Here is a 27,809-nt window from a genome sequence, read left to right as displayed (position 1 = left end):
TTATAAGTCTATGGTGCTATTGTTAAATGCTCTGTTATTGCGCAGGAGAGAATCGTTTTGTCTCCCCACTTTCCTGGGATCTGGTCGGAAGGAACCTATTTGCCATGGCTGTGGAGGGAGCGGTTTTTTTCATCATCACAGTGCTGATTCAGTACCGATTCTTTATAAAACCAAGGTAAATGTTGCCAAAAGTTCATATAGTTTGATAAAGCAGAGAGGGAGGAGATTTATGTGGAGCCTCACACCCATTTAGAATAATTGGGACAAAATGCCTTCTACAGTGCTTCAGTGTGATAATGCAATGTTTGGAAAGACTCTAACCTTTATATCACTACTTTTAAAACAAAACTAGAAAAAAAAGATAAAATAACTTTTGTTATCAATTAATATGTTTGTTCATAATTATGCTTGTTTTATTAAACAAAGGCTGCAATCCAGTAAGTTAATGTGCATATGGAAGCCATTATGAAGGGAAATTGCTACCTATTTGAAAACATTTGGTTAATACAAGGTTATATTGAAGAATAAAATGTTGGTAAAACAAAAGTAGCAGACAGAGAAGATGTCTGGTTCGCAGCCATCCAGTTAAATCATTCACTAGTATATGGTGTTGTTGATCATGGAGCGACAGGCGGACATGAAGTGTTCTTACCTTTTTTGATGTTTGTCTAGACCCTCATCCGTAAAGCTCCCAATGTTGACTGATGAAGATGAGGACGTGGCGAAGGAGAGGCAGAGGGTTTTGAGTGGTGGGTGCCAGAATGATATCCTGGAGCTGAAAAGCCTCACCAAGGTGAGTCACACACTGTGCTTTTTGAGTAAAACAGCAGGACAAGTTCTAATTGACACCTTTGTAAATGTATCACGCCTCATAACATGTAGGTTTCTGTTCCAGATCTACAGGATGAAGCAGAAACCTGCTGTTGACAGACTTTGTGTGGGCATCCCTCCTGGAGAGGTAAGAAGTGACTAGAGACATAGTCTGTACAGCCGAGAAAGAAGGCATTTAGCCATGCATTGCTCAACCTCCAAAATAGCCGCATCATTTTCCCATAACCCTGGAAATAAGTTGTCTTCAATTGAATGTCCAATTGCATTTGAAAAATGTTAAATCTAACAGCCACCCTTACAGAAAGAGCATTCCAGGTCTGCCACTCCCTCTGGCAGCTCATTGCATACACCCTCTGTATGAAGAAGTTGCCCCTCAGGTTCCCCTTAAAATTTCCCCCCTCTCAGCTCAAATCAATGCCCTCTGGTTTTAAAGTTCCCAATCCTGGGAAAAAAACTGTAACCAGTCACCTTATGCATGCCCCTCATGTTTTTATATACCTCTTAGAGGCCACTCTCAACCTTCTACGTTCCATAGACCAAAGCCCCAGTCTATCAAGTCTCTCCAGTCCTGGTAACATTGTTGTGAATCTTTTCTGTAACATTTCCTGCTTAATGACCTCCTACCTACATGTAGTAAGGTGACTAGAACTGTACACACGAGTCCATATCTTGTACAGTTGTAAAATGAAAAGCTTCTTGTATCAAGCCTTTACACCACATTTGTTATCACGGAACTTATTCCTGGGATATTCACTTAAAAGCCCAATGATTATACTAAGAATTAAAGAAAGTGATTACATTTCCACATTGAGTTTATATCAGCGCACAGAACAACTGAATTCCCTCGCAAATTTTCCCTACAACCTATTCTCCCTACATGCCCACCTGTAATGACAAGATTCTATCACCTTAGAATTTACAATGACTACTGTGTGAGGTAGGAGAAAAATGGAGTACATGGAGAAACCTGTGTGGTTACAGTGAAAAGATGCATAATCCTCACAGGTAGCCTCAAAGCTGAGAATCAAACCTGCGTTGTTGACTTTGTGAGGCAGCAGCTCCACTAGCTGTGTGACTGAGCTGTACATGATTATATGATTCATTTCAAGTTCAAGTTCAAGTTAAGTTTAATGGTCTGATAGCTGTGGAGTAGAAGCTGTTCCTGAACCTGGATGTTGCAGATTGCAGGGTCCTGTACCTTCTGCCTTCCACCTGAAGGCAGCTGAGAGATGAGTGTGTAGCCAGGATGGTGTGGGTCCTCGATGATGCTGCCAGCCTTTTTGAGGCAGTGACTTGGTAGATTCCCTCGATGGTAGGGAGGTCAGAGCCGATGATGGACATTTTATCAAAGCAAAATAATCTGCCAATGTAGAATTAGGAATCTGAGCAAGTTCTGATGCTGATATTTTTTTTATTCCAGTGCTTTGGGCTTCTGGGGGTGAATGGTGCTGGGAAATCAACAACCTTCAAAATGTTGACAGGTGATAGTTATGTCACAGGAGGGGAAGCTTTCCTGAAAGGATCCAGGTAGGACTGTGTGGCGTTCATCTTATATTTTTACTGTTCAAAGTTCATTGGTATACAGTGCCCTCCATAATGGTTGGTACAAAGACCTATCATTTATTTATTTGCCTCTGTATTCCATAATTTGAGATTTGTCATAGAAAAAAAATTACATGTGGTTAAAGTGCATATTGTCAGATTTTAACAAAAGGCAATTTTTATACATTTTGGTTTCACAATGTGTGTTCCCCCCATTTCAGGGCACCATAATGTTTGGGACACAGCAATGTAATGTAAATGAAAGTAGTCATGTTTAGTATTTTGTTGCATATCCTTTGCATGCAATAACTGCTTGAAGCCTGCGATTCATGAACATCACCAGTTGCTGGGTGTCTTCTTTGGTGATGCTTTGCCAGGCCTGTATTGCAGCCATCTTTAACTTGCTTGTTTTGCGGGCTAGTACCTTTCAGTTTTCTCTTCAGCATATAAAAGACATTCTCAATTGGGTTCAGATCGGGTGATTTGCTTGGCCACAAGAATTGACCTTTTTTAGCTTTGAAAACCTCTTTGTTGCTTTAACAGTATGTTTGGGATCTTTGTCTTGCTGTAGAATGAACCGCCAGCCAATTAATTTTGAGGCATTTATTTGAACTTGAGCAGATAAATGTGTCTATATATGTCAGAATTCATTATGCAACTTCCATCAGCAGTTGCATCATCAATGACGTTAAGTGAGCCAGTACCTTCAGCAGCCATACATGCCCAGGCCATAACACCCCCACCACCATGTTTCACAGATGAGGTGGTATGCTTTGGATCTTGGGTAGTTCTTTCTCTCCTCTATACTTTACTCTTGCCATCACTCTGATATGTTAATCTTCGTCTCATCTGTCCACAAAATCTTTTTCCAGAACTGTGGCTGCTCTTTTAAGTACTTCTTGGCAAACTGTAACATGGCTAACCAGTGGTTTGCATATTGCAGAGTAGCCTCTATTCCTGTTCATGAAGTCTTCTGTAGACAATGGTCACTGACAAATCCACACATGGCTCCTGAAGAGTGTTTCTGATCTGTTGAACAGGTGTTTGAGGATTTTTCTTTATAGAGAGAATTCATCTGACATCAGCTGTGGAGGTCTTGGCCTGCCAGTCCCTTTGCGATTAGTAAGCTCACCTTTCTTCTTAATGATGTTCCAAACAGTTTATTTTGGTAAGCCTAAGGTTTGGCTGATGTCTCTAACAGTTTTATTCTTGTTTCTCAGACTCATAATGGCTTCTTTGACTTTCATTGGCACAATTTTGGTCCTCATGTTGATAAACTGCAATAAAAGTTTCCAAAGGTGATGGAAAGACTGGAGGAAAGACTAGGTGCTGAGAGCTCTCTTATACCTGCATTATTGAGGCAATTAAACATACCTGAGAATTACAAATGCTTGTAAAGTCATGTGGCCTAAACATTATGGTCCCCTTCTTCTTGCGTACGATATGCAGAGCCTAAAGTTCTATTTGATCTTATTTGATTGTGCACGCCAGGTTGATTGCATTCGTTGAAACAGGGCGGACCACATGAAGGTTGCAATCTCCCACCCCATGGTGCTCTGAAATGGGGGAAACTATGTAAAACACAGCTGTAATTTTTACATGGTGAAACCAAAATGTATAAAAATGGCCTTTAATAAAATCTGACAATGTGCACTTTAACCACATGTGATTTATTTTTTTCCTATTACATATCTCAAATTGTAACGTACAGAGGCAAATAATGTCCCAAACATTATGAAGGGCATTGTATACAGCCATACAGCATGGAAACAGGCTCTTTGGCCCAACTCGTCCATGTCGACAAAGACGCTCCATCTAAGCTAGTCCCATTATTTCATTATTTATCTGCTATGTAATATTTGGTAAATGTACTTTATTGCTTGGCTTGTAGCACAAAGTTTGATAAATTAATTTAGCTAAAATCACTGGCTACTTTCAGGATCCCTTCAGTAACTGTGCCTTCATCCGTTCCTTGCCCATACTCTGTGTAATGTGAGGATGGTGTCAGCTGGTGCACCAGTGCATGAAAACTGTTCACACGAAGCCACGATGATCATCCAACATGCCAAGTACAACCTCTGGAGCTTGCCAAAGGCTCAGATTCCTGTATATTCTATTTGCCGGACTGGGCCAAGGCACTTTCCGGCAGAGTATAACGTGCAGACCACAGCCTTGTATAGAAGCAGTTGGATACTTTAATGGATTAGCACAGCAAATCAGGAGGGAGAGGAATGGAAAGCGGTCACCGGAGCGCCAGTTGTTATGGAGGATGGTTGCAGTATGATTAATTAAGGCATGTTTCAATAGCCTCTTTGGAAACGGGACATAATTTTTCATATGTATAACCATTTCTCCAACAAAGGTAGAAGATGTGAGATGGCCTGCTTTTCAGGTCTTGCGGTTAATCTCTCCCTTAGTATTTAGACCAGCTGTCAACCCCTCAGAGCACAGGCTTGGCCGATGAGTTTAAACTGTGGCCAAGCCAAATCTGTATTTTCTATCAGTGCAAAGCTAATTAGAATGAAGGTGGATAATGTACCAGGGAACAGGAGATGCAGGAGGAATGTGTATGAACTTCTCATAGCAGTGCATCTCAGATTTCCTTTATTGTAAGGATGACATGTGCACCACGAGCAGGCTCCTGAATTAGAGTCAAAATTGGAGCTTTCCAAAATTACTTTATCTTTACCTAATTTAGTTGATGTAACACAACATGATCCTAAACATGAAGAAGGGTCTCAACCCAAAACGTCGCCTATTTCCTTCGCTCCATAGATGCTGCCTCACCCACTGAGTTTCTCCAGCATTTTTGTCTACCTTCGATTTTCCAGCATCTGCAGTTCCTTCATAAACATGATCCTAAACATGATGATTTTTCATCTCAAGCTTAGAGATTGCTCTATCTTGTACTATATTACCATACAGTAGATTATGGGTTTTTTATTCAAAAGGAGAGCATGTTACAAAGAACTCATTAAAAACAAATGGCTTCATCTTGCTTTTTTTTTTGTTCCTGCAGTATTTTATCCAATATGCAAGATGTCCATCGGAACATGGGTTACTGCCCTCAGTTTGATGCCATCAACGAACTGCTGACTGGCCGGGAACATCTGGAGCTTTATGCTCTCCTCCGTGGAATTCCCGAAAAGGAAATCTGCAAGGTAAAGTAGTGTGCAACAGGCAACATCTGAATACACATCATCTCTCCGAGTGGCATTTTGCTCAGAGTTTGTATGATTTATTGTCTATTGTCTATCAGATCTCACTGATTAGCAGTTTTGGGAAAAGAGTGCAAGTAATTTGGGACTACTCACATCTTTGTGGGTTGTATGATGCTTTGTAGCAAATTATCTGTGTGCACTGACGTCTTTTCTGCCCTCCAGATCGCTGAGTGGGGGATCCGAAAGTTGGGACTCATTCGATATGCTGACAAGAGGGCTGGTACCTACAGCGGAGGCAACCAGCGCAAGCTCTCCACTGCCATGGCCTTGATTGGGGGTCCTCCTGTTTTATTTCTGGTGAGTAGTTTCTACCATTCACTGACTTTTATCTCCTTATGATATGAAATTGAAGGAGGTCACTTCAGCCCATCAGGTTTGTGCTAGATCTGAGACCAATCCCATATCCTCTTTAATTTTCCCTATAACCTGTTCACACCGTGTTCCCATCAATACCTTACCGAGATCTAACACCTAAATACACATTAGGGGCACGTCTTAAAGTTGCCAATTAATGCACTAACTTGCACCTCTCTGGGATGTGGAAGGAAACCGGGGCCACTGGGAAAATCCACAGCGAGAATGTGCAAACTCAGACAGACCACACCAAAGGTGAGGATCAAATCCACATTGTTGGTGATGTCTGGCGGCAGCTCGACTGGCTGTGGCACTGCTAGCCATTTTGCCCGCAGAGCTGAACCTAATGCATCAAAAACGAAGGATCAATGCATCTAAATATTACACTCACAATGAAGATGTTTTGATAGAGATTATAAAAAGAAATCAATTCTATGGGCAAGAAAATCACCCAATGAGCAATACCCATTTAATTGGTACAAGATTTGAAGCAAAATAAGAAGACTGCAAATTTCTATAATCTGCAGTACATTTTCCAAAAGGGTGAAGAAATGAAACAACTAGGAGATGATTAATGTGACCATCAAATTTATCTTTTAGATTTCAATCTACTCGTTTCTCTAAATTCACCATCAGGGAAACATAACACCTGTTAGGTAACCTTAACTATCTATGAATCCACTTATTTTGAATATGTTGGGTTCACAATCATTGACTGATATTTAATCAGAGCCTGCGTTGTTGTCAAAAACAGGATGAACCCACAACGGGGATGGATCCAAAGGCACGGAGATTCCTGTGGAACACAATTCTCCATATCATTAAAGGAGGTCGGTCGGTGGTTTTAACGTCACACAGGTGAGTGGCAAGCACCAGAAAGACGACATCTATTTTCTCCTCTGAAATTGTTCCCAGCAATGTGCCTCATGGAACTTCATAGCGAAGATCCTGGAGGTGCTGAGGACATGATGGTTCTGGGCAGGAAGACGTCCTGCATTTATGTTAAATATTGCACCTTGTAGAATATATACCAATCTGCATTTCACTATCACCTGTTTTTTATGCTTGCCGAGGAATTCGCACTTACTGAGTAGCACTGAGAACACTCTATAGTAGCCATTGACCATGGAACATAATTATTTCCTCAGTTGCTGCAAAGATTTTGTTAGTTGTCTGATTCAGTTAAAAGAGGACAAGGCGTATGATGATTCTGTAGTTATTCACCTCGAGTGTGGCATCACATACCCCAGCAGCACTGAATAGTGAGCAATATCAGCAGAACCACTTCCCGAGTTATATATATATTTATTCTTCATTGTGCCAGCCTATGCTGTATCTGCATTCTAGTCCTTAGAGCAGCATGGCATCAGAATTATGTTGATGTAGGGCTATTAATATTGAGCTAACACTATTAACAACCACTGCCTGGTTATATTTGTATTTCTCTGTACGTTTTCAATGTACAGAAAGGGAATTGAAAAAAAGGGGAGCAGTGGGAGGAACTTAGCAGCTCAGGCAGCATCTGTGAAGGGAAATGGACAGTCGACATTTCTGATCGAAACCCTTCATCTGGACGGAAAGAGTGGACGAAGTAACCAATATAAACAGATCTGTGGAGGGGTAAGACAAGAGCTAGTAAGTTATAGCTGGATACAGCTGAGGATGGGTTAATTGGAAGGTAACAGTCAGTTAGTGAAGGGGAGGGTGGAGATAGCAATAGAGGCTGGTAGGTGATAAGTGGAGAACCAATGGCTATAGATTCTGTAGGAAAGGAGGGTGAAGAATGGAACTGAATGATGAGGGGTGGTGGCAGATAGGAACAGAGGGAGTGGAGTGGTGAGCAGCAGGGGAGAACTGGATCTAGTGAGGAGTGTGTGGAAGAAGGGAGAATGAAACAGGTTGATAGAGAGCTGGCGTTTGAGGTAGGAAGAAGGGTGTGTGAGAGAGAACCCAGGGTGCATAGGAGGAGAGAGAAAGGGACAGAGGGGATATGAATTATCTGAAATTGGAGAATTCATTGTTCATGCTGTTGAGTTGTCAACTACCCAGGTGGAATATGAGGTGCTGTTCTCTAGTTTGCATTTGGCCTCCCCCTGACATTGAAGGAGTCTGAGGACTGACAGCTCAGTATGGGAATGGAAAGGGAAATTGAAATAGCTAGCAACCATAAAACATGCTGAGCTTTTCCAGCTGCTCTTCTTTTTTGTTACAACAGATTCCAGCATTTGCAGCCTCCTATGCCTTCAGGAAAAGATAATGTTTTCTCTGCACAACAGGGAGAGGATTATTATTAACATATACTTTTAAGATGTATTTTGTGTGAGTGTACGTACATACACTTGTGTAACAGAATATATGTATGCAGAAATCAATATACACCAAGTTAAACATTAGCTGTATAACATATGTATATAATAGCATTTGTTTATGTATAATATGCATGACTATTTAATGTAAATACAAACATATAAACTTTTATTCATTGCATGTTTGTGAATGGTATTCAGTTTTAAAACTTGAGACTCTTCTGCGGTACTTGGGGTAGAACTTGCAAAAAGTATTAGGCATCCCCAAATCACTGACATGATTGATGTGTTGTTTATTAATATGCAGCAGCTCAGCCCTTGCCCCAAATAATTCTGAATTCAAATTGACTGCTTATAACAAAATGTAGAGCAGTGTCTCCACTGAAGTTGCAAACCTAATGGCCTTCACAATTTGTCTCCATACAGCATGGAGGAGTGCGAGGCACTATGCACACGAATGGCAATAATGGTTAATGGCAAATTCCGATGTCTGGGCAGCGTACAGCACCTCAAGAACAGGTAAACCCCTCAATCTTCTTTTAACACTGAAGCTGATGCGTCTCAGAAAGAGGATTATTGTCTCCTGCTTATATTTGTTCAAAGCATCTCTCATTATTTATCATTGGGGGAAAATATCAAATTGATAGAAAGTATTAAAAATAGGTTTAAAAATATTTAAAAGTATTAAAAAATAACCTACTGAAAATAGCAGGTCAGGAGAGTATTGAGTTAAATTTTCGGGCTGCTAACCTTTTTTCAGAATGCTACTGTGAAAATATAGTAACTCAGCAATTTCCAAACATTGAATTGAGGAGCATTGGAATATCAAAGAAAACCGAAAACCAAACAATAGTTCATCTGAAAAATTATAGGCTTATCCAGTCAAACAATTGAAAATAATTAAAATTATTTCACAGGGCCAAATTGGATAGCAGTTAGGTCTTGTTGTGCTAGGATTAAGGAATTAAGTTGTGCTAGGATTGGATAGCACAACCTGATATATTAGAGGAGGTGGCCATCTGTATATATACATGCTAAGGAAAATACACTTAACCAATAGTTCCTCGTGTTAAGTTGTGACATACCGGTCTTCAAATTGTACTAGGGGTTTTCCTTTACCAGTAACTTATTCACTAAAACTGCCTTCTTTCCAGGTTTGGTGATGGATACACGATAATTGTGCGGATAGCTGGTCCAAACCCAGACCTGGGTCCCATGGTGCAGTTCTTTAAGCGGGCTTTCCCTGGTAGCATTCTCAAGGAGAGGCACCACAGCATGCTCCAGTACCAGTTGCCTTCGTATCAGTCATCCTTATCAAGGATCTTTAGTATTCTCTCCAACAACAAGGAGAAGCTTCACATTGAGGACTACTCCGTATCACAAACCACGTTAGACCAAGTAAGTGCTTGCTTTTTTTGTTTATTGATGCTTCAATGCCATGGGCATACATTATCACTGATTTAGAATAGTTTGTGAAGCAGGAACATCACAAGTGTAATATCTCTTCATGTGGCGGCACATTGGCTCTGCTGGTAGAGCTGCTGCTTCACAGCACTGTGGACCTGGCTTTGATCCTGCCCTCAGGTGCTGTCTGTGTGGAGTTTGCATGTTCTCCCTCGAGCCATGTAGGTTTCCTCTGGGTGCTCCAGTTTCCTTCCGCAATCTAATGACATGTAGGTGAGTAGGTTAATTGGCACATTGCCTATGGTGTGTAGAGAGTTAATGTGAATAAATAAAAATAAATAATAAATAAAATAAATACTTTATTGATCCCCTCGGGGAAATTCAGATGTCCAGAAGCCCCCAACCAACAAACCCACAGATTCAAAACGAACGCAGACAGAAAATACATAGAATACAATGTGGACACTACCTGAGAGCAATAAATACTTAAAAAGACCAATAATTAACAATTAAAAATTGCAAAATGCATCCCCCTACAGCCTAGCGGTCCGAATTATAAAATCTAATGGCTGCAGGGGTGAAGGATCTCCTGAACCGCTCCGTTCTACAGGGCAGGGAGAGGAGCCAGTTGTTGTTCCGAGTGCTCTTTTGACTCTCCAGAATTACATGGAGGGGATGCCCGGGGTTTTTCAGGATGACCTGCACCTTGTGCCTCATACGCCTCTCAAGCACATCCATCCCAGAGTCCACTCTCCCCTCCAGCACTGAGCTAGCTCGTTTAACCAGTTTGACCAGCTTCTTGTTGTTTTTTGCACTAATGCTGTTGCCCCAGCAGACAACAGCGTAGAAAATAACACTTGCAACCACAGTGTTTGTAAAACATGTGCAGCATATCATAATAATAATAATAAATCTTTTATTGTCATTGCACGTCAGTGCAACGAGATTTAGTGTGCAGCTCCACTGATGTACAAGAAAGGTAAATAAATACAATACATAAATAAACAAGCTGAATTGATTGACGTGACCATCTGAGGGAGACTGTCCAAAGGGGGTGGGTGGGGGGGGGGCACTCATTAGGGCCGGTTCAGAGCCGCTATAGCTCTTGGGATGAAACTGTTCCTGAGTCTGGAGGTTCGGGCGTAGAAGGCCTTGTAACGTCGTTCGGGCGTAGAAGGCCTTGTAACGTCAAGAAGGCCTTGTAACGTATCAGTCATCCTTATCAGTCATTACCCACATTGAAGGATTTGAGCCTTCTGAGGAAAAAGAGTCTGCTCTGGCCTTTTTTGTAGAGGGAGTCAGAGTTGACAGACCAGTCCAGTTTGTTATCAAAATGCACTCCAAGGTATTTATATGTCTGCACCACCTCAATGTCAGCCCCTGCAGCGTTGACCGGCTGAAAGGGGAGCTTGGACCTGCCAAAGTTAACCACCATCTCTTTAGTCTTAGTTGTGTTCAGGATGAGACAGTTCTCTTCGCTCCAGGCACAAAAGGCACTGGTCAAGTTCCTGTATTCCTCCTCCTGCCCGTTCCTTACACATGCCACAATCGCTGTATCATCTGAATATTTCTGTACGTGGCATGTGTCAGACTTATAGTTAAAGTCTGCTGTATACAGGGTGAAGAGGAACGGGGCCAGAACCGTTCCCTGTGGGGCTCCAACATTGCACACCACTGTGCCAGAGACACTGTCCCCCAGCTTGACAAACTGTGGTCGACCCGTCAGGTAGTCGTATATCCAGGAGATAAATGTGGAATCCACCCCCATCTTCTTAAGCTTGTCATTCAGAATCAGGGGTTGGATGGTGTTGAACGCACTTGAGAAGTCGAAGAACATAATCCTCACGTAGCCACCTGGTTTGTCCAAAAAGGAGTAGATCCAGTGCAGCATGTAGAGGACTGCGTCATCCACCCCAATGTTCTCCTGGTATGCAAACTGTAGTGGGTCGAGTGCGTGCTGGACTTGTGGTCTCAGGAGACGAATGAGTAGCCGCTCCATTGTTTTCATGATATGGGATGTAAGGGCCACCGGTCTGTAGTCGTTGATCTCGGTCGGCCGCCCTGCTTTGGGAACCGGCACGAGACATGATGTTTTCCACAGAACTGGTACCCTCCCTGACTGAAGGCTCAGGTTGAAAATGGTCTGGAGCGGCTCCGCCAGCTGAGCCGCACAGTCTTTTAGTAGCCTGGGACATACACCATCAGGGCCAGCTGCTTTACCAGGGCGCAACCTCCTCAGCTCAGCTCTCACCTCGTCCTCCGTGAAGAACAGTTGAGGAGATGCTGGCATAGGAGGTGCTGCAGCTGTGGTGTTGGGGGGGCTGCCTCGTGGAGGTGATGGTGGGGGAGAGGCTGCACCTGTAGAGGTGGGAGGGGATACCAGATCAAACCTGTTATAGAACAGGTTAAACTCATTGGCCTTGTCCACATCTCCTGACGGCTGGCTTCTCTTCTCCTTGAAGCCAGTGATGGTCTTCATTCCTCTCCACACCTCTTTGATGTTGTTGTACTGCAGTTTCTTCTCCAGCTTCCTTTTATAGTCCCCTTTTGCCTGCTTCATACTCCTTTTCAAGTGGTGCTGTACCCTCTTGATTTTTTCCCGATCACCCACCTTGAAAGCCTCCTTTTTCTCGTTTAGGAGGCTCTTGATGTTGCTTGTAATCCAAGGTTTGTTATTGGGAAAGCAACAAACAGTTCTTACTGGCACAACAACATCCCTACAGAAGTTGATGTAGTCCGTTATGCATCCAGCCATCCTGTCGATGTCCATACAGCTGTTTAATTCCTGTGGCTCCATCAGTACGTCCCAGTCTGTGCATTGAAAGCAGTCCCTCAGTGATTCACTGGCCTCTGGTGTCCACTTTCTGAAAGACCGGGTGGTTGTAGGCTGTCTCAGTACACACGTCGGGTCTGTAATCTCGCGACAGTCTCTTGGATGATGTCACATGCGACTACAGGCTCCGCTCGAGGAGGAATGTAAACAATAATGGCGACGATGTGGGAGAACTCCCTCGGTACATAATAAGGTCTCAGTCCAACCGCCAGGAGCTCAATATCCCAACAACAGATCTTATCTTTCACAGTTATGTGACCTGGATTACACCATCTATTGTTCACAAGCAGAGCAAGTCCCCCACCTTTGATCTTCCCACTCGCCTTTGGGTCTCTATCTGCTCGTACCGTAGTGAAGCCGGGGAGATCCACACAGGAATCCGGGATGATGTCCATCAGCCACGTCTCGGTAAAACACATGAGACTGCACTCACGGTAGACCCGTTGGTTCTTCATAAGGGCCTCCAACTCCTCACACTTGTTAGGGAATGAGTTGACGTTCCCCATAAGGATCGATGGCAAAAACGGCTTGTATCTCCACCTCCAGGCCCTTAGCCTGGCCCTTAGCCTGGCACCTGCACGGCAACCACGGAACGGCTTCTTCAGCTCAGACGGAATATGGTGTTTTATTCCGTAAACTGTCCGTCGCCACATAAGGAGTTCATCCCTCCTATACGCGACTCTACACATGCTGTGTAAAAATTACTGCACAGCAGCCAACGCACAAAATGCACTTAAGCACTAAAGCACTAAACAAAACTCTGAGAGGACTCTGTATCCAAGTCCTTGTCCTTGTCCTTCACAAAAACTAAACAAAACTAAATAAAACACTAAACAAAACACACTAAAACGCTAAAACACTAAAACAAAACTCGGAGCTACAAGGACTTGCTGCCTCTCAGTTCGGCGCATGCGGATACAAGTGGCATAGAATTAAACTAAACTAAACTAGTGTGAATGGGTGATCGATTGACGGACTCGATGGGCTGAGGGGCCTATTTCCATGCTGTATCTCTGAACTAAACTAACCCAAATGTTGTGCTTCCATATAACACCCTCCAGACAAGATAACTTTTTCTTCCCTCCCCACTTTAAGATTCTTGCATTCCCAGCTTCCACTTTGCCAATTTCTCTTCCCCACTTTTGGTGAGTTAATCTTGGCCCCTCAGTTGTGTAATCCTTTTCCAATCTGATGTCCTTGACCATTCTCAAACTCGTATCCGAAATCCAAAGGCTTTGAACAACCATTTGATCCCCTCTTTTCCTATTATTTCCTGATAAAGATCAATGTTGAATTTCAACTGGGTATTTGATTACATTTCTGGTGGTAGTAACTTGGGAAATGTTATTATGTTGCAGACACTGTGCAAGCACAAAATTACTATTGTCGGTTTATTTAAACTATGTCTACTAGCCTGTTACCACATCCATAAAATATGTCTACTGGCCTGTTACCACATCCCTATTTTTGTTAATTGTAATAAATTGACAATTATTGTATGTGCAGCCTTGCAAAGCACACCGTGTGTGGAACAGAGTAAAGTGCAGTTAGGTCTTGTTGTGCTAGGGTTAAGGAATAGAGCTCTGAGGTCGATATTTGTACTCTCTATTCTTACTCTCTTCATTCATCAGTTAGTCTGGTGAAGCCCAGGCATGTTAGAAAGTTCAGCTTAAAATGGCACTGAGGATAGGAAATGCATCCTTTGGCTGGGGATCTCAGTCCATCCGCTACTGTGAATCAGAAGGCCATGGTTTATATCACTCAAGAGGTTTGAGCTAAGATATAAAGGCAGGTAGCAGGCGTGTTCCTGTACTGATGATGATGTTGCCTTTCAGATAAGATGTTAATCCTGGATTCTGTGTGCTTTCTCAGGTGGTTAAAGGAGATCTTGGGTCACTATTTTAAGGAAGGGTGAGGTGATTGTCTCACCCAATATTTATAACTCAACCGGTTCATTCCATGAAGAAAGGTTGTACAGGGTAGGCTTGTAGGCGCTGCTGTTTAGAGCAGCAAGAGGGGATTTGATTGTAACATGTAAGATCTTGATGGAACTTGAAAGGGTAGATGCGGAGAGGACGCCTTTGCTTAAGAGAGAATCTAGAACTGGGAATCACTGTTTAAAAAATAAGCAGTCGCCCACTTAAGACAGAGATTAGGCACTGTTTTAGTCTCTGTAGGTTGGGACTCATTGCAATGCGCATTCTCGAAAGGCAATAAGAGCAATGTATTTTTAGTATTAATATGCAAGAGGATAAAATATTACTGTGGTAGCTCGTGATGTAGAGTTGAAATTATGGTTGGATTAGCCATGATCTTATTAGGTCATGGAGCAGGCTTCAGTGGCTGTATGACCTACTCCTGATCCTAGTTCTTATGTCCATACGTAACTCGACAGAAGATTCTTGAGTAGAGGGTCAGAGAGAGATGCGGTGCAAAAACAGACCCTTTAGGCCACCAAGTCCATGCCAACCATTAGTCATCCATTCACACGAATCTATATGAATAGTAGTGGTAGAGCTGCTGCCTCACAGCATCAGAGACCCAGGTTTGATCCTGACCTTGGGTGATATCTGGATGGAGTTTGCATGGTCTCCATGTAACTGCGTGCGTTTCCTTCTTCACATGTTGTGGTATCCTTCCATATCCCAAAGAAATGCAGGTTTGCAGATTAATTGCCCTCTGTAAATTGCCCTTAACATACAGAATGAGAAAGTAGGATAAAATAGAACTAGTGTGAATGGGTGATGGATAGTTGGCATAGGTGGGCTGTAGGGCCTGTTTCCACACTATATAACTAAACTAAACTACATACAACTAATGTGTAGGAAAGAACTGCAGATGCTGGTTTAAACCGAAGATAGATAAAAAATGCTGGAGTAACTCAGCGGGACAGGGAACATCACTGGAGAGAAGGAATGGGTGATGTTTCGGGTTGAGACCCTTCTTCTGAAGAAGGGTATAGACCCAAAATATCACCCAATCCTTCTCTCCAGAGATGCTGCATGTCCCGCTTAGTTACTCTAGCTTTTTGTGTTTATCTACATTAAACTAATCTCATTTATTATTCTCACCACATTTTCATAAATTCTCCTCAGATTCTACAACTCACCTGTGCACTGTGGCCAATTTACGATGGTCAATTAACCTACTGACCATCTTGCCTTTCGGAGAACCTGGTGGAAGCCCACACCGTCACAATCTACGCCTGTTAATATTTCTGTTTGTGCGACCTGACTATAAGCAAGTTGGTTGCCAAAGTTCCTTCTTTAAATCTAGGGATAAACTTCATCAATATTCTGTTGACCCTAAAGCATTTGCTTGAAGTTGTGAAATGTTCTATGCAAGTACAGATATTCTCCTTAAAATGTGACGTTATAAAGTAAGTTCAGTTCTTTGACCCGTGTTCTCTGTAATTAATTGTGTGTTTGTTTTCAGGTATTTGTAAACTTTGCCAAGGACCAAAGTGATGATGACCTGTTAAAGGACATGTCCATTCACAGAAATGAAACTGTCCAGAATGTTGCACTCCTGAACACATTTTTACATGACAACAATGTGAAGGAAAGCTGTGTGTGAACTGATGAAAAGAATGCCAGATCTGAACGGAAATTGTTCTTCCCTTCAGACTCTGAACTTTCCTTTAGAAAGAAGGAGAAAGAATTAAACTGGACTCTCTACTGATGCCATTCAATGCAATCCAATGCAATAATTCCACTATTTTGTGACAGGGCAGTGCCTCTGTTTGTGGTTGATTTGTACTGAGGTTAAATTTAAAACTTGAATATAGTTTGTATTACAATATGACCTTGTGAAACTCTAGTATTATATTCAATTACAGTTTAACAAAACAATGCGACAATCTTGCAGTTACTGATAACTCATCACCGGTAGCTAAGTTAGTTAATCAATAACACCCACATATACTGCACTCAGACCTCGCCAAATGGATGACAACATATTTACCAAATTCTGAAGCTTTCAGAATACATAACCAAAGCTGGGCTCATTTTCAATAATCCCTCTATGAGACAACTTTACAGATATTAACACAAATCTTAATATAGTATTTATTTACCAACTACAGGTATAAATAGTTAAAACAGAAGTGTTTACATTGTATTCTTTCAAGAATGATTTTGTACACTTCCATGAGTACTAGAGTTTTATAATGGTCATCTTTAAATATACTTTGTTCGTTTCATTCCAAGCACTTTATACAGAATGTTCTGGAACATATTGTTTTGTTTTTGTTTGCACTGTAAAACCAAGTTAGTCTTTATAAATGCAAACAAAGGAAAAGAAATAGCTCTGCTTGGAGAAGACAAAGCCTTGATGTTTATAACTTAAGTCATTTTTCATATCAAAATGTTACAGTACCAAAAAAAAACAACTTGCTTGAGGGAATATTAATGTCTAAATGTTTTTGTATGTTTTTTTTCTCTGTTTCCTGTGCATTAAGTAAGAAATTAAAATTGTATTAACATTGATATAATTTAGTTATCTGTGAGAAATAGGGGCAGGATTGGACTATTTGTTCCCTTGTGCCTGCTCCACTATCTGGTAAATTCATGGCTAATCTCTCAGCGCCACTTCCTGCATTGGCCCCAAGTGATCTACTGTCAGGCTTTTTATGTTCATGATCAATCCCTTCCATTGATTTCATCTAGTTTGGGGACTAGATGTTCGGGATCTGGGTTGCGAGCGAATTAAGCTATAAGAAACACAGATAAGTCTTCCTAAACCCGATGTGCAAGAAAAGGGTCAGTGCCAGGCAATGTTACGGAGAAAGGGTTGGTAGTTTTATGTTCCAAAGGCTTTATGTACAGACTGATGTTTCAAAGGTCAGCACATTTGGTGCTAAGTTCATTCTCATTATTAGCTAATACTTAACTAAGTTTAGTCCCACAAGTGAAAGCTTAAAAATTGGAAATGGAACTTTTATGAGACGGGTTTATCATGCTTTAGAGAGCACGTTGGTTTTATTGTGCTATAGAGAACAGATTGTGCATCTCACCCGCATTTACCCTTTGATGGCTTCTGCATCTAGTCATAATGAACAATGGTGCTGGGTGAATCTGCAAGCTTTCTCAGCTATTGACCTTGAGAGTCAGCCTTAACCTGACCTCAATACTTGACCACAGACTTGACCGCAGAGTCTGGGCCAACATACTCAGGTGGTAGCGAAGAAGTCTTTTAGTACCAGTGATGTTATTCACTGGATAAGCTGTTTAAGCAAAGCCTTATCCACCCTCTGACTTAATCCCCTTTCTCTGCCTGGAGTAAGGATTCATCCTCAAGTGCCCTTACCAACATTTATCTCTTCATGTGATGTCGCGAGAAGAGAATATCTGAGCATTATCCTTCTGGGATGTTGCTCTGCATAAAATTGCTGAATTTAACCACATTACAATATTGTCTGCCGTTCAAACAAACTACATTTTCTTTGGAGTATTTTGAAACTGAAAGATGATATGTAAATGCATCTTTTCTTTTTTACAAAATCTGAATCAAGGCCCGTGTGAATGTGTGTGTGTGTGAGTCCCTGTTATGTGCACCTAGCCAACTCATTGTACGGTGAATTTGTTGAAAAGACTTATATAGGTGAAGACACTTTAATATGTTAAAATATTTTAAAATTTAGCTTTGATAAGCCAACATTGACCTGAAATGTTAACTTTGTTGCTTTTTCCACAAATACTTCAGCATTTTCTATTTTATTTAATATTCGTGTCTGGAATTGCAAATTCCATGGCCTCGTCATAATTAAACCTTTTAAAATTTGTATCTTGAGTTTTGAATTTACTCTTGGCTTCACTGTTTACTTTCTCTACCACTTTTCCAGAAGAAAAAAAACTGCAAATGCTGGAAATCTGAAGTAAAACCAGAAAATACTGGAAGCACTCAGCAGGCCAGGCAGCATTGGTGAAAAGAGAAGCAGAGTTGTGGATGAAACACACTTTGTCAGAACTGGGAAAGAGAGGGAACTCCGCAATTTCCGCCACCTCCAACGTGACCCCACCACTCGCCACATCTTCCTATCTCCCCCTATGTCTGCCTTCCGCAAAGACCGCTCCCTCCGCAACTCCCTTGTCAATTCTTCCCTTCCCTCCCGTATCACCCCCTCCCCGGGCACTTTCTGTTGCAACCGCAAGAAATGCAACACCTGTCCCTTCACCTCCCCCCTCGACTCCATTCAAGGTCCCAAGCAGTCGTTCCAGGTGCGACAAAGGTTCACCTGTATCTCCTCCAACCTCATCTACTGCATCCGCTGCTCTAGATGTCAGCTGATTTACATCGGGGAGACTAAGCGGAGGTTGGGCGATCGCTTCGCCGTACGCCTCCGCTCAGTCCGCAATAACCTACCTGAACTCCCGGTGGCTCAGCACTTCAACCCCCCCTCCCATTCCCAATCTGACCTCTCTGTCCTGGGTCTCCTCCATTGCCAGAGTGAGCAACAGCAGAAATTGGAGGAACAGCACCTCATATTCCACCTGGGTTGCTTGCGTCCGGATGGCATGAACGTTGAATTCTCCCAATTTTGCTAGCTCTTGCTGTCTCCTCCCCTTCCTTAACCCTCGAGCTGTCTCCTCCCATCCCCCCGCCCTCGGGCTCCTCCTCCTCCTCCCTTTTTCCTTCCATCTCCCCCCACCCCCCATCAGTCTGAAGAAGGGTTTTGGCCCGAAACGTCGCCTATTTTCTTCGCTCCATAGATGCTGCTGCACCCGCTGTGTTTCTCCAGCATTTTTGTGTACCCAAGAGAGGGAACAAGTTGGTTTTAGTTGCAAAGGGGATGGAAGAGGGATAGATGGAACATTCTCTGAACTGAATCTTACCTGCTGCTTGACTTGCTGAGTGTTTCAGGCATTTTTCTTTTTAATACAACATGGAGATGTCTGAACTCCAATTCCTGTAGCTTCCTTGATTTTCAACACTCCAGTGCTGGTGACAATAGCTGCTGCTTCATGTGCCCCAAGTTGAAGTTCCCTTCTAAAATCACTCCACCTCTTTCCTCTCAGATGCTCTTCAACCAGTCGTTGTTCACCTGACGTCATACATTGAGTTTTGTCGGATGATGCTCCATAAAGAACCTAGGACATATCATCTTTCTATTCATTAGCAAATGCAGAAATAAAGTTAATGGATCTAGTCTTCAGACACATTAATGACCATTCATTAGGCTGTAAGAGACTGCGGTAATGTGGGAGCTCCATATATAGAACATGATTTTTCTCGATCTTGCCAGATTTTGTTATACAGTAGATAGTAGCTTTGTGAGTATCAACAAGTAGTCCAATAGTTATTTTGATGATAAATGGCAGTCTGGCAAATTTCACAGCCTGAGGAAGGATACCAGGCATGTGGTCCCTGGGCATGTAATATTACATCCTGAAATTGGTCTCCTCTTGGTTATTTTTGCATTCAGAAGACACATAATAAAGATACATTTTTCTGCAAGGCTATAAATTAGGAAAGATGGAAACACAAAGAGAATGGGGAGTGAGATAAATATGTACTGAACAAACTTGTGAAATATAATGATAATGTATTATAATATGTTAAACAGCAGGTTTTAAACTTACTGAATGGAGGAAATTGCCATTGCACATGGAATATGAGATTTGCTGCCACATAATGCTACATCAGCACCTTATGTTTTGTTAAATATTCAACGTGTTAAATACACATTTTGTTAAATATTCAAGAGTAAAATCTTTTCCCAGTTCAATTAGAATCTGACATAAATACTAATCAATCTTTCCCCCCCGTAGTCCATTCTCTCCCGACCTATGTCCAAGATACCTCACATGCCCTTGGTCTCTTTAATGACTTCTGCTTTCCGAGCCCCCTCTCCCTCATCTTTATTATAGACTCTACACCTCCATCCCCCACCAGGAAGGCCATAAAGCCCTCCGTTTCTTCCTCGACCAATTTCCCTCTATTAACACTCCGCTCCGCCTAGCAGAGCTGGTCCTCACCCTCAACAACTTCTCCTTTGACACCTCCCACTTCCTCCAAGTCCAAGGCATAGCTATGGGCATCCACATGGTCGCCAGCTATGCCTACGATGAACAATCCCTGTTCCAGGCATACACTGGCCCTATCCCCGAACTCTATCTCCATTACATTGATGACTGCATCGGTGCTACCTCCTGCACCCATGCACAACTCGTGGACTTCATCAACTTCATCACCAATTTTCATCCTGCACTCAAATTCACTTCAACCATCTCCCACACCTCCCTCCCCTTTCTTGATCTCACAGTCTCCATCACAGGAAATAGACTATTGACTGACGTCTATTACAAACCCACTGACTACCACAACTATCTTGACTGCACTTTTTCCCACCCTGCTTCTTGCAAAGATTGTCCCCTTCTCCCAATTCCTCTGTCTACACCGCATCTGCACCAAAGATGAGGTGCTCCATACTAGAACATCCGCGATGTCCCCATTCTTTATGGAACAGGGATTCCCCTCTCCCATCAAAGATGAGGCCCTCCGTCGTGTCTCCTTGGTACCCCGCAGCTCTGCCCTTGCTCCCCCTCCCCCTGGTCGCAACAGAGACAGAGTCCCCCTGGTCCTTACCTGCCATCCCATCAGCCGTCCCATACAACACATAATCCTTCTAAATTTCCGCCACCTCCAATGGGATCCCACCACTAGCCACATTTTCCCATCTCCATCCCTTTCAGCCTTCTGCAGAGACCAATCTCTCCGCAACCCTGGTTAACTCATCCCTTCCCACCCAAACCAACCCTCCCCAGGTACCTTCTCCTACAACCGCAGAAGATGCAACACCTGTTGCTATATCTCCTCCCTTGACTGTCCAGGGACCCAGACAGTCCTTTCAGTTTAGGCAGAGGTTCACTTGCACCTCCTCCTACCTCATCTACTGTATCCGTTGTTCAAGATGTGGACTCTTATGCAAAGGCGAGACCAAACACGGACTGGGGAATCGTTTTGTGGAACACCTTTGCTCAGTCCGCCTGAACCAACCTGATCTCCCAGTTGCCGGACACTTTAATTCTCCTTCCCATTCTAGCGATGTTACAAAACTTACCTTTTAATCACTAGACAATTTAATAATTGAATTAAAATAAAAAGCGACTCTAACGCCCTCAACGCCTACAACATGACGGATCGCAAGAACGGGACAAAACAAAGGGTAAGTCGTTTATTTTACATATAATCTTGCTTCCTGGGATGGCTTTAATCTAATTTTGCAAAAATGTTATTTGGGCCCCATACGATTCGGCAGTGTCTTTCCTGCCAACATGGGGTTCAAATTCACCGCAAATGCAACGTTCCAATCGATCGCGTTCCAGAAATGCCCAGTCGCAAGATGATTAAAATGCTCTGTTTTTGGACAATCATGTCATAAGAGCATCTAAATCGTCTATATTTTGTGTTATTGTCTATCCATAGTCAATATTTTTATACTAAATATCAGTTTTAGTCCCATGTATTGTGCAAAAAAAAAGTAATTTTGATTATATTGAGTGGATATTTCTAGATTAATTTATGGGAATTAAACATTAAATTCCTTCCATCTGGCATATAAATTCATGACAGTGAGATTTAAAAATCATGTTATATTGTGAATTCTTGTGTGAATGGGTTTAGTTTGTTATTTGGATACTTAGGCTATTTTTAAAATTATCCTTTCCTTAAGAAATTGAATCTACAGGACATTCTTAATGGGAAAGTAGTGGGCAGAAAGGCATGTCATGCATGGTTTGAAGAGCAAAAACTTGTAGCTTACAATGCCAAAATTGAAAAGTTGAGGAAAAACAAGGTGTACAGAGTTGCTTAATGGTTACAATCTGAGGAGTATGATGATGCTACTGATTATGATATGCCAATGTACCAGCTAGCAACTGATCTTCTCCATAAAGACTTGGTCTATTGCTAGAAATTGTAATTTATTTACCAAACTATTACAGACTTACAGCATATAATACAATAATATTAAAGTTCTGATCTTGAGAATATCACATTTTTGAATTTTCAACGCAGTCTGGGTGTTTATTATTATTTCCGTCACAACGGTCAATTTTGTAATCAGCTACAATTGGGTAATTAACTAATTATATGCTTTAATTTCAGGTCATCCAAGTAAGATATTTTATATTTGTTTCAGAATGCTTCAATCTATAATAACTGAAAATTTCATTCAGTTCTCTTAATTTTTAAGAAAGTTATGGGCTTTTGACTGTCCTCGATCACAGCTTTTGTGTTAAGTCAATGGAAAAACAATAGGGAACAAGATGCTAATTTCCGAGTATGAAAATGGCCTTTTTTTTTTAAAATACTGAAGATATGAAAGTGAATTAGGTGTCAAATTACACTTAATTTTATGCTTTAACTGATGGGATAAATTGCAGACTTGATTTTGAAAATCTCAAAATTTTGTAACATTGCTACCCATTCCTACACAAAACTTTCTGTCCTAGGTCTCCTTCGTTGTCAGAGTGAGGCTAACTGCAAATTGGAGGAACAGCATCTTATATTTTGCTTGGGCAGCTTGCAGCCCAGTGATATGAATATTGATTTATCTCACTTCAGGTAGCTCCTGCATTCCCTCCTTCTCTCTCTCTCTATCCCTCCCCCACCCAAGTCACACCATCTTCCCATTTACACCCTATAAACAGCTAACAATGGCCTGTTTCCTTTATCCTTTACTTTATTCATCCTTTACTGTTTCCTTTAACTTTTTGTATATCTTTCATTCATTGTTCCTTATCTCTTCACATCACCGTCTATATCTCTCGTTTCCCTTATCCCTAACCAGTCTGAAGAAGGGTCTCGACCAGAAACATCACCAATTTCTTCTCTCCAGAGATGCTGCTGGTCCTGCTGAGTTATTCTAGCTTTTTGTGTCTATCTTCGGTTTAAACCAGCATCTGCAGTTCCTTCTTACACATTATATCATTTTAATTTGACGTGGCAAGCATGGTCTCATTTTCCAGTGACATTGATTTCTCGGACAATAGGCTGGATAATGCCGTAGACAAGACAATAGTTCCTGGCCACATTGAACTGTATCAGTTAATTCCAGACTTCAGCGCATATGTACTGCAACATAGATTTAAACAATGCTTCAGAGGTAAGATGTATCTAACCTTTTACCCTTTCCCTTTGCTACAGAATTTGATAGTGAGTCCAGAAGGTATTGTTTCTGATCCCTCTGCCTTATGCCAGCCACTAAGCTCTCATTCATTTAATTGGTAATGCCATCCTTCTCTGGAAAGATTACTATTTTGTGTTAATTTTATTTTAATTAATATGAATGTGTTTAATCTAATGTGATTTTTTTTTAAACACTATTTTCATCTGTTTCTTAATATCTTCCATCATCAGAGACATAGACATAATGAAAATGCTTTTAACAGATCCGGTTGTCCGCACGTCCATGGATGGGACCATGCTTCCTATCACCTGGAAATGAGTTGTTGCTTGTGGGACTAGTACTTGGGTCAATGAGTTCAGGCTGTGAACATGATCCAGCCCTGTGATTTGTGGGCATGTTATATGTACACACATTGGCATAGGAACCTCCATTGGTTCCTAAAGTATTAATATTGAAATGTCCAGGTTACCTTGGATACTTTTGTCTTCGGAGTTCCTTAGTGTGCTGTCAGTGGTAGAATCTGGGGAAGTTAATGAGGAATTGCTGGGAATTAAAAATGGGGTTAACGTAGGATTAGGTTAAATGGGTGGTTGATGGTTACCGTGGACTCAGTGAGCCAAATCATCCATGCTATCTCCATGATTCAATAATCAATTCTAAGTGGGGAGAGAATCCAGAAATCAGAGGTGCAAAGGGGCTTGGGAGTGCTGGTGCGGCATTCCCAAAAAGTTAATTTGCAAGTCAAATCGGTAGTAAGGAAGGCAAATGCAATGATAGCATTTATTTCACGATGACTAGAATACAAATGCAGTTTTATAATGCTGAGGCTCTATAAGGTGCTGGTCAGGCTGCATTTGGAATATGGTGAGCAATTTTGGGCCCTATATCTGAGAAAAGATTTGCTTGCGCTGGAGAGGGTCCAGAGGAGGTTTAGGAGAATGATCACAGGGATGAATGGGTTAACATATAATGAGCGTTTGACGGCACTGGCCCTCTACACGCTGGAGTTTAGAAGGATGGGGAGGGACCTCATTGAAACTTATCAAATATGAAAGGCCTGGACAGAGTGGATGTAGAGAGAATGTTTCCACTAGTGGGAGAGTCTAGAACCAGATGTCAGAGCCGCAGAATTAAAGGACGTTCCTTTAGGAAGAAACATAGAAACATAGAAAATAGGTGCAGGAGTAGGCCATTCGGCCCTTTGAGCCTGCACCACCATTCAATATGATCATGGCTGATCATCCAACTCAGTATCCTGTACCTGCCTTCTCTCCATACCCCCTGATCCCTTTAGCCACAAAGGCCACATCTAACTCCCTCTTAAATATAGCCAATGAACTGGCCTCAATTACCTTCTGTGGCAGAGAATTCCAGAGATTCACCACTCTCTGTGTGAAAAATGTTTTCCTCATCTCGGTCCTAAAAGATTTCCCCCTTATCCTTAAACTGTGACTCCTTGTTCTGGACTTCCCCAACATCGGGAACAATCTTCCTGCATCTAGCCTGTCCAACCCCTTAAGAATTTTGTAAGTTTCTATAAGAAAGAATCTTCTAAATTCTAGCGAGTACAAACCGAGTCTATCCAGTCTTTCTTCATATGAAAGTCCTGACATCCCAGGAATCAGTCTAGAAAGATGAGGACTAATTTGTTTCCTTAGACCTCAGATTGTACACATATCCAGTTACAGCAATCCAAGTTGATTGAGGTGTCTTGTTGATGATTCCTGGATGAACGGCAGAGAATTCCTTACAGTTCCTATAATTTGTTTTCTTTTAAAGGAAGTCCACCATCGATAAAATACTATATGGGGAAATATTTCAAAGCCATGCAGTAGTTACCCAGGGCTCTAACTGGCTTCTGTGCTTGAAAGGCTACACACACAGATAAGGCATGCATTAAAGCTAAATGCCAACCCGTTAATTCATCACATCATGGAATACTGGTCTTTCTTTGAAGATCGTGCCAAATTCATTGCACTCTTGAAAGTCCCCTGTGGCTGTCATTGCACACTGACTTGTATCGGCTCATGTGTTGGGCAAACAATTATTGTTTGTTTCAAAGTGTTTATCCAGTATCTGAGAACCTGAAGCTTATAACTGAATCCAATTTATAGACAAATGTTATGATTGTAGTATTTTATAGGCATCATTAAGAAGACAATTTACAAAATACTGTTTAACATTAATGGGCTCTTGCATCTGTTAAAGTAACAATTCTGAGCATATTCATATCAAAGCATATGGCGATAACCATATTTTTCTGCTGGATGAAATGCAGAGTGACAGTAAATGCATCACATTAATGCAATCTCTTAGCTGGTAACTAAAGGCATTGACACACTATGGGCTAGTTGAGCTGACAGATACTTAAAGAATTGTTCTCTGATTTGGGCAAGGGGGAGGGATGGAGATGAGTGTGTGGATTCCATCAAATAGGAATCATTTTATTCCTGCTGTCCTCAGTAGAGTTGATATTATTGGGGTCCAGTTTCTCAGACATCAAATATAATTCCAGCACAGCAACTAACTTAATCTCCTGAACTGGCATCTCCCTTTTTTATGTCTAACACAGGAGACCAAGGCCAATGTTAATGTTTCTTTACTTCTTTCAGCTCAGATCTCACATTTCTATTGTGAAACAGAAGAAGCCCATTCTGCCCTCCTAAGGGAGCAATCGTGCAAGCCCCATCCTCCCCTCTCATTTTCCTGTATCTCTGCAAAGTATTGTCTCTCACTTGCCTATCACCTCACCTTTGGTTCTTCTGTCAATTACCTACTACCTACATTAGGGGGAATTTACAGTAGCCAATTAACCTATCAGCACGCATTTGGTATATCGGAGAAAACTGGAGCACCGGGGAGAAACCCTAAAATACTTCATCACCTGCTGTTGAAAATCGGAGCATGAAGTTCAGTTTAGATATACAGTGTGGGAACAGGCCCTTCAATCCACTGAATACATACCAACCAGCGACAACGTGCCAACCAACGTTATCAACAATACTCGACAACCTTCATGTTTTGCATTTCCACTCAGTTGTTAGAACCAATTACTCATTACCGTTGCAGTTGCAAATTGTATCTTGCTTGTCAAATTCATTTTCATTGTAGACAAAATAACTGAATTTTGGAACTAGCGGAATACATGTACAGAAAAAGTTTACAAAAAAACTGCAGACACAGACACTGAAAATCTGGAATAAAATAATGTGCCAGATACTCAGTGGGTCAGGCAGCACTTATGAAGAGAATATTTCAGAACAATTAGCCTTCATCAGAGCAACCACAGAAATATTACTTCTATTTCTTGCTTCACATTTGCTACCTGACTTACAGAACAGTGCCAGCGTTTTCTGTTTTTTTAAAAATAATTTATACATGCAAATACATGCATATCATGCTCTTGTCACATACTTCTCTTTTTTTTTGTCATGTTTCCTTATAAAATAAAAGGTCACCATTTGTCTTATCCAGTCTATTTTACTAAGCAAAATATGGAGTCTCTGTAACCTCTTCTTTCACATAAGCTGATTGTTCTCCTATGCACTTGCATGAAGGGCAATTTACTGTTGCCAACTCACCAACAATGTGACCATGTATACATTTCTATTTTATCTGCAAAAAATATTTGATTGTCAGGTTTAATACCAATAAAGAAAATAATGCTGAGTGATCCAAGGTTTATTGTTTAGCCAATGTTACCAAAAGTCAGGAAGTATTATTTTTGCTCATCATCTAATACTTGCTTACATTTTCCTAACATTTTCATTTTTCTGATTTTCAAACTATTAATATAGTTAGGTAAGTAAATATTCAAAAGATGTGGGAAACTGCAGTTCAGATAAAATATTAGCCATGATTTAGCTGAATAACAAGTTGGGTTTGAGAACGTTATGGCTTATTCCCCTTTCTATTTCTTGTGATTATCTAGAAATGAGGCTTGTAATTCATATGGTGCTCCTTAACCATGGATGAAATGAAAGGAGAAATGAAAGGAGATAATTTCATTATTTTGGAAAATGGCCTTTCAAAATTGTATCTTTTTAATACGTCTTCAAACTAAAGTTAATTATTTTATTCTATACTTTATTGTATTGCCTAACAGCTAATTTTAAAGTCCTCTCAAATTACTTATTTAACACACAATTCTTAGTTATCAAAGTGGCTTCCAGGTTGCAATTAATTTA

At 41.4% G+C, this 27,809-nt stretch overlaps 1 protein-coding gene across 3 annotated transcripts in view; it reads left to right on the top strand.

Moving 5' to 3' along the window:
• abca1 (ATP binding cassette subfamily A member 1) overlaps positions 1-18,273 on the top strand; it is a 150,144-nt gene extending 131,871 nt beyond the window's left edge. For all 3 annotated transcript variants that reach the window (XM_033018219.1, XM_033018216.1, XM_033018218.1), the window contains exons 41-50: positions 46-175; positions 673-793; positions 896-958; positions 2,252-2,358; positions 5,393-5,534; positions 5,757-5,891; positions 6,703-6,806; positions 8,681-8,773; positions 9,409-9,652; positions 15,927-18,273. In XM_033018219.1, the coding sequence (XP_032874110.1) occupies positions 46-175; positions 673-793; positions 896-958; positions 2,252-2,358; positions 5,393-5,534; positions 5,757-5,891; positions 6,703-6,806; positions 8,681-8,773; positions 9,409-9,652; positions 15,927-16,067 (1,280 nt within the window). In that variant the 3' untranslated portion in view covers positions 16,068-18,273. The remainder of the gene's footprint in view (positions 1-45; positions 176-672; positions 794-895; positions 959-2,251; positions 2,359-5,392; positions 5,535-5,756; positions 5,892-6,702; positions 6,807-8,680; positions 8,774-9,408; positions 9,653-15,926) is intronic.
• Positions 18,274-27,809: the final 9,536 nt, after the last annotated feature.

This window comes from Amblyraja radiata, chromosome 3 (genome assembly GCF_010909765.2).
Source record: "Amblyraja radiata isolate CabotCenter1 chromosome 3, sAmbRad1.1.pri, whole genome shotgun sequence".
NCBI classification, from domain to species: domain Eukaryota; kingdom Metazoa; phylum Chordata; class Chondrichthyes; order Rajiformes; family Rajidae; genus Amblyraja; species Amblyraja radiata.
This window is presented reverse-complemented; position numbering and strand designations above follow the sequence as displayed.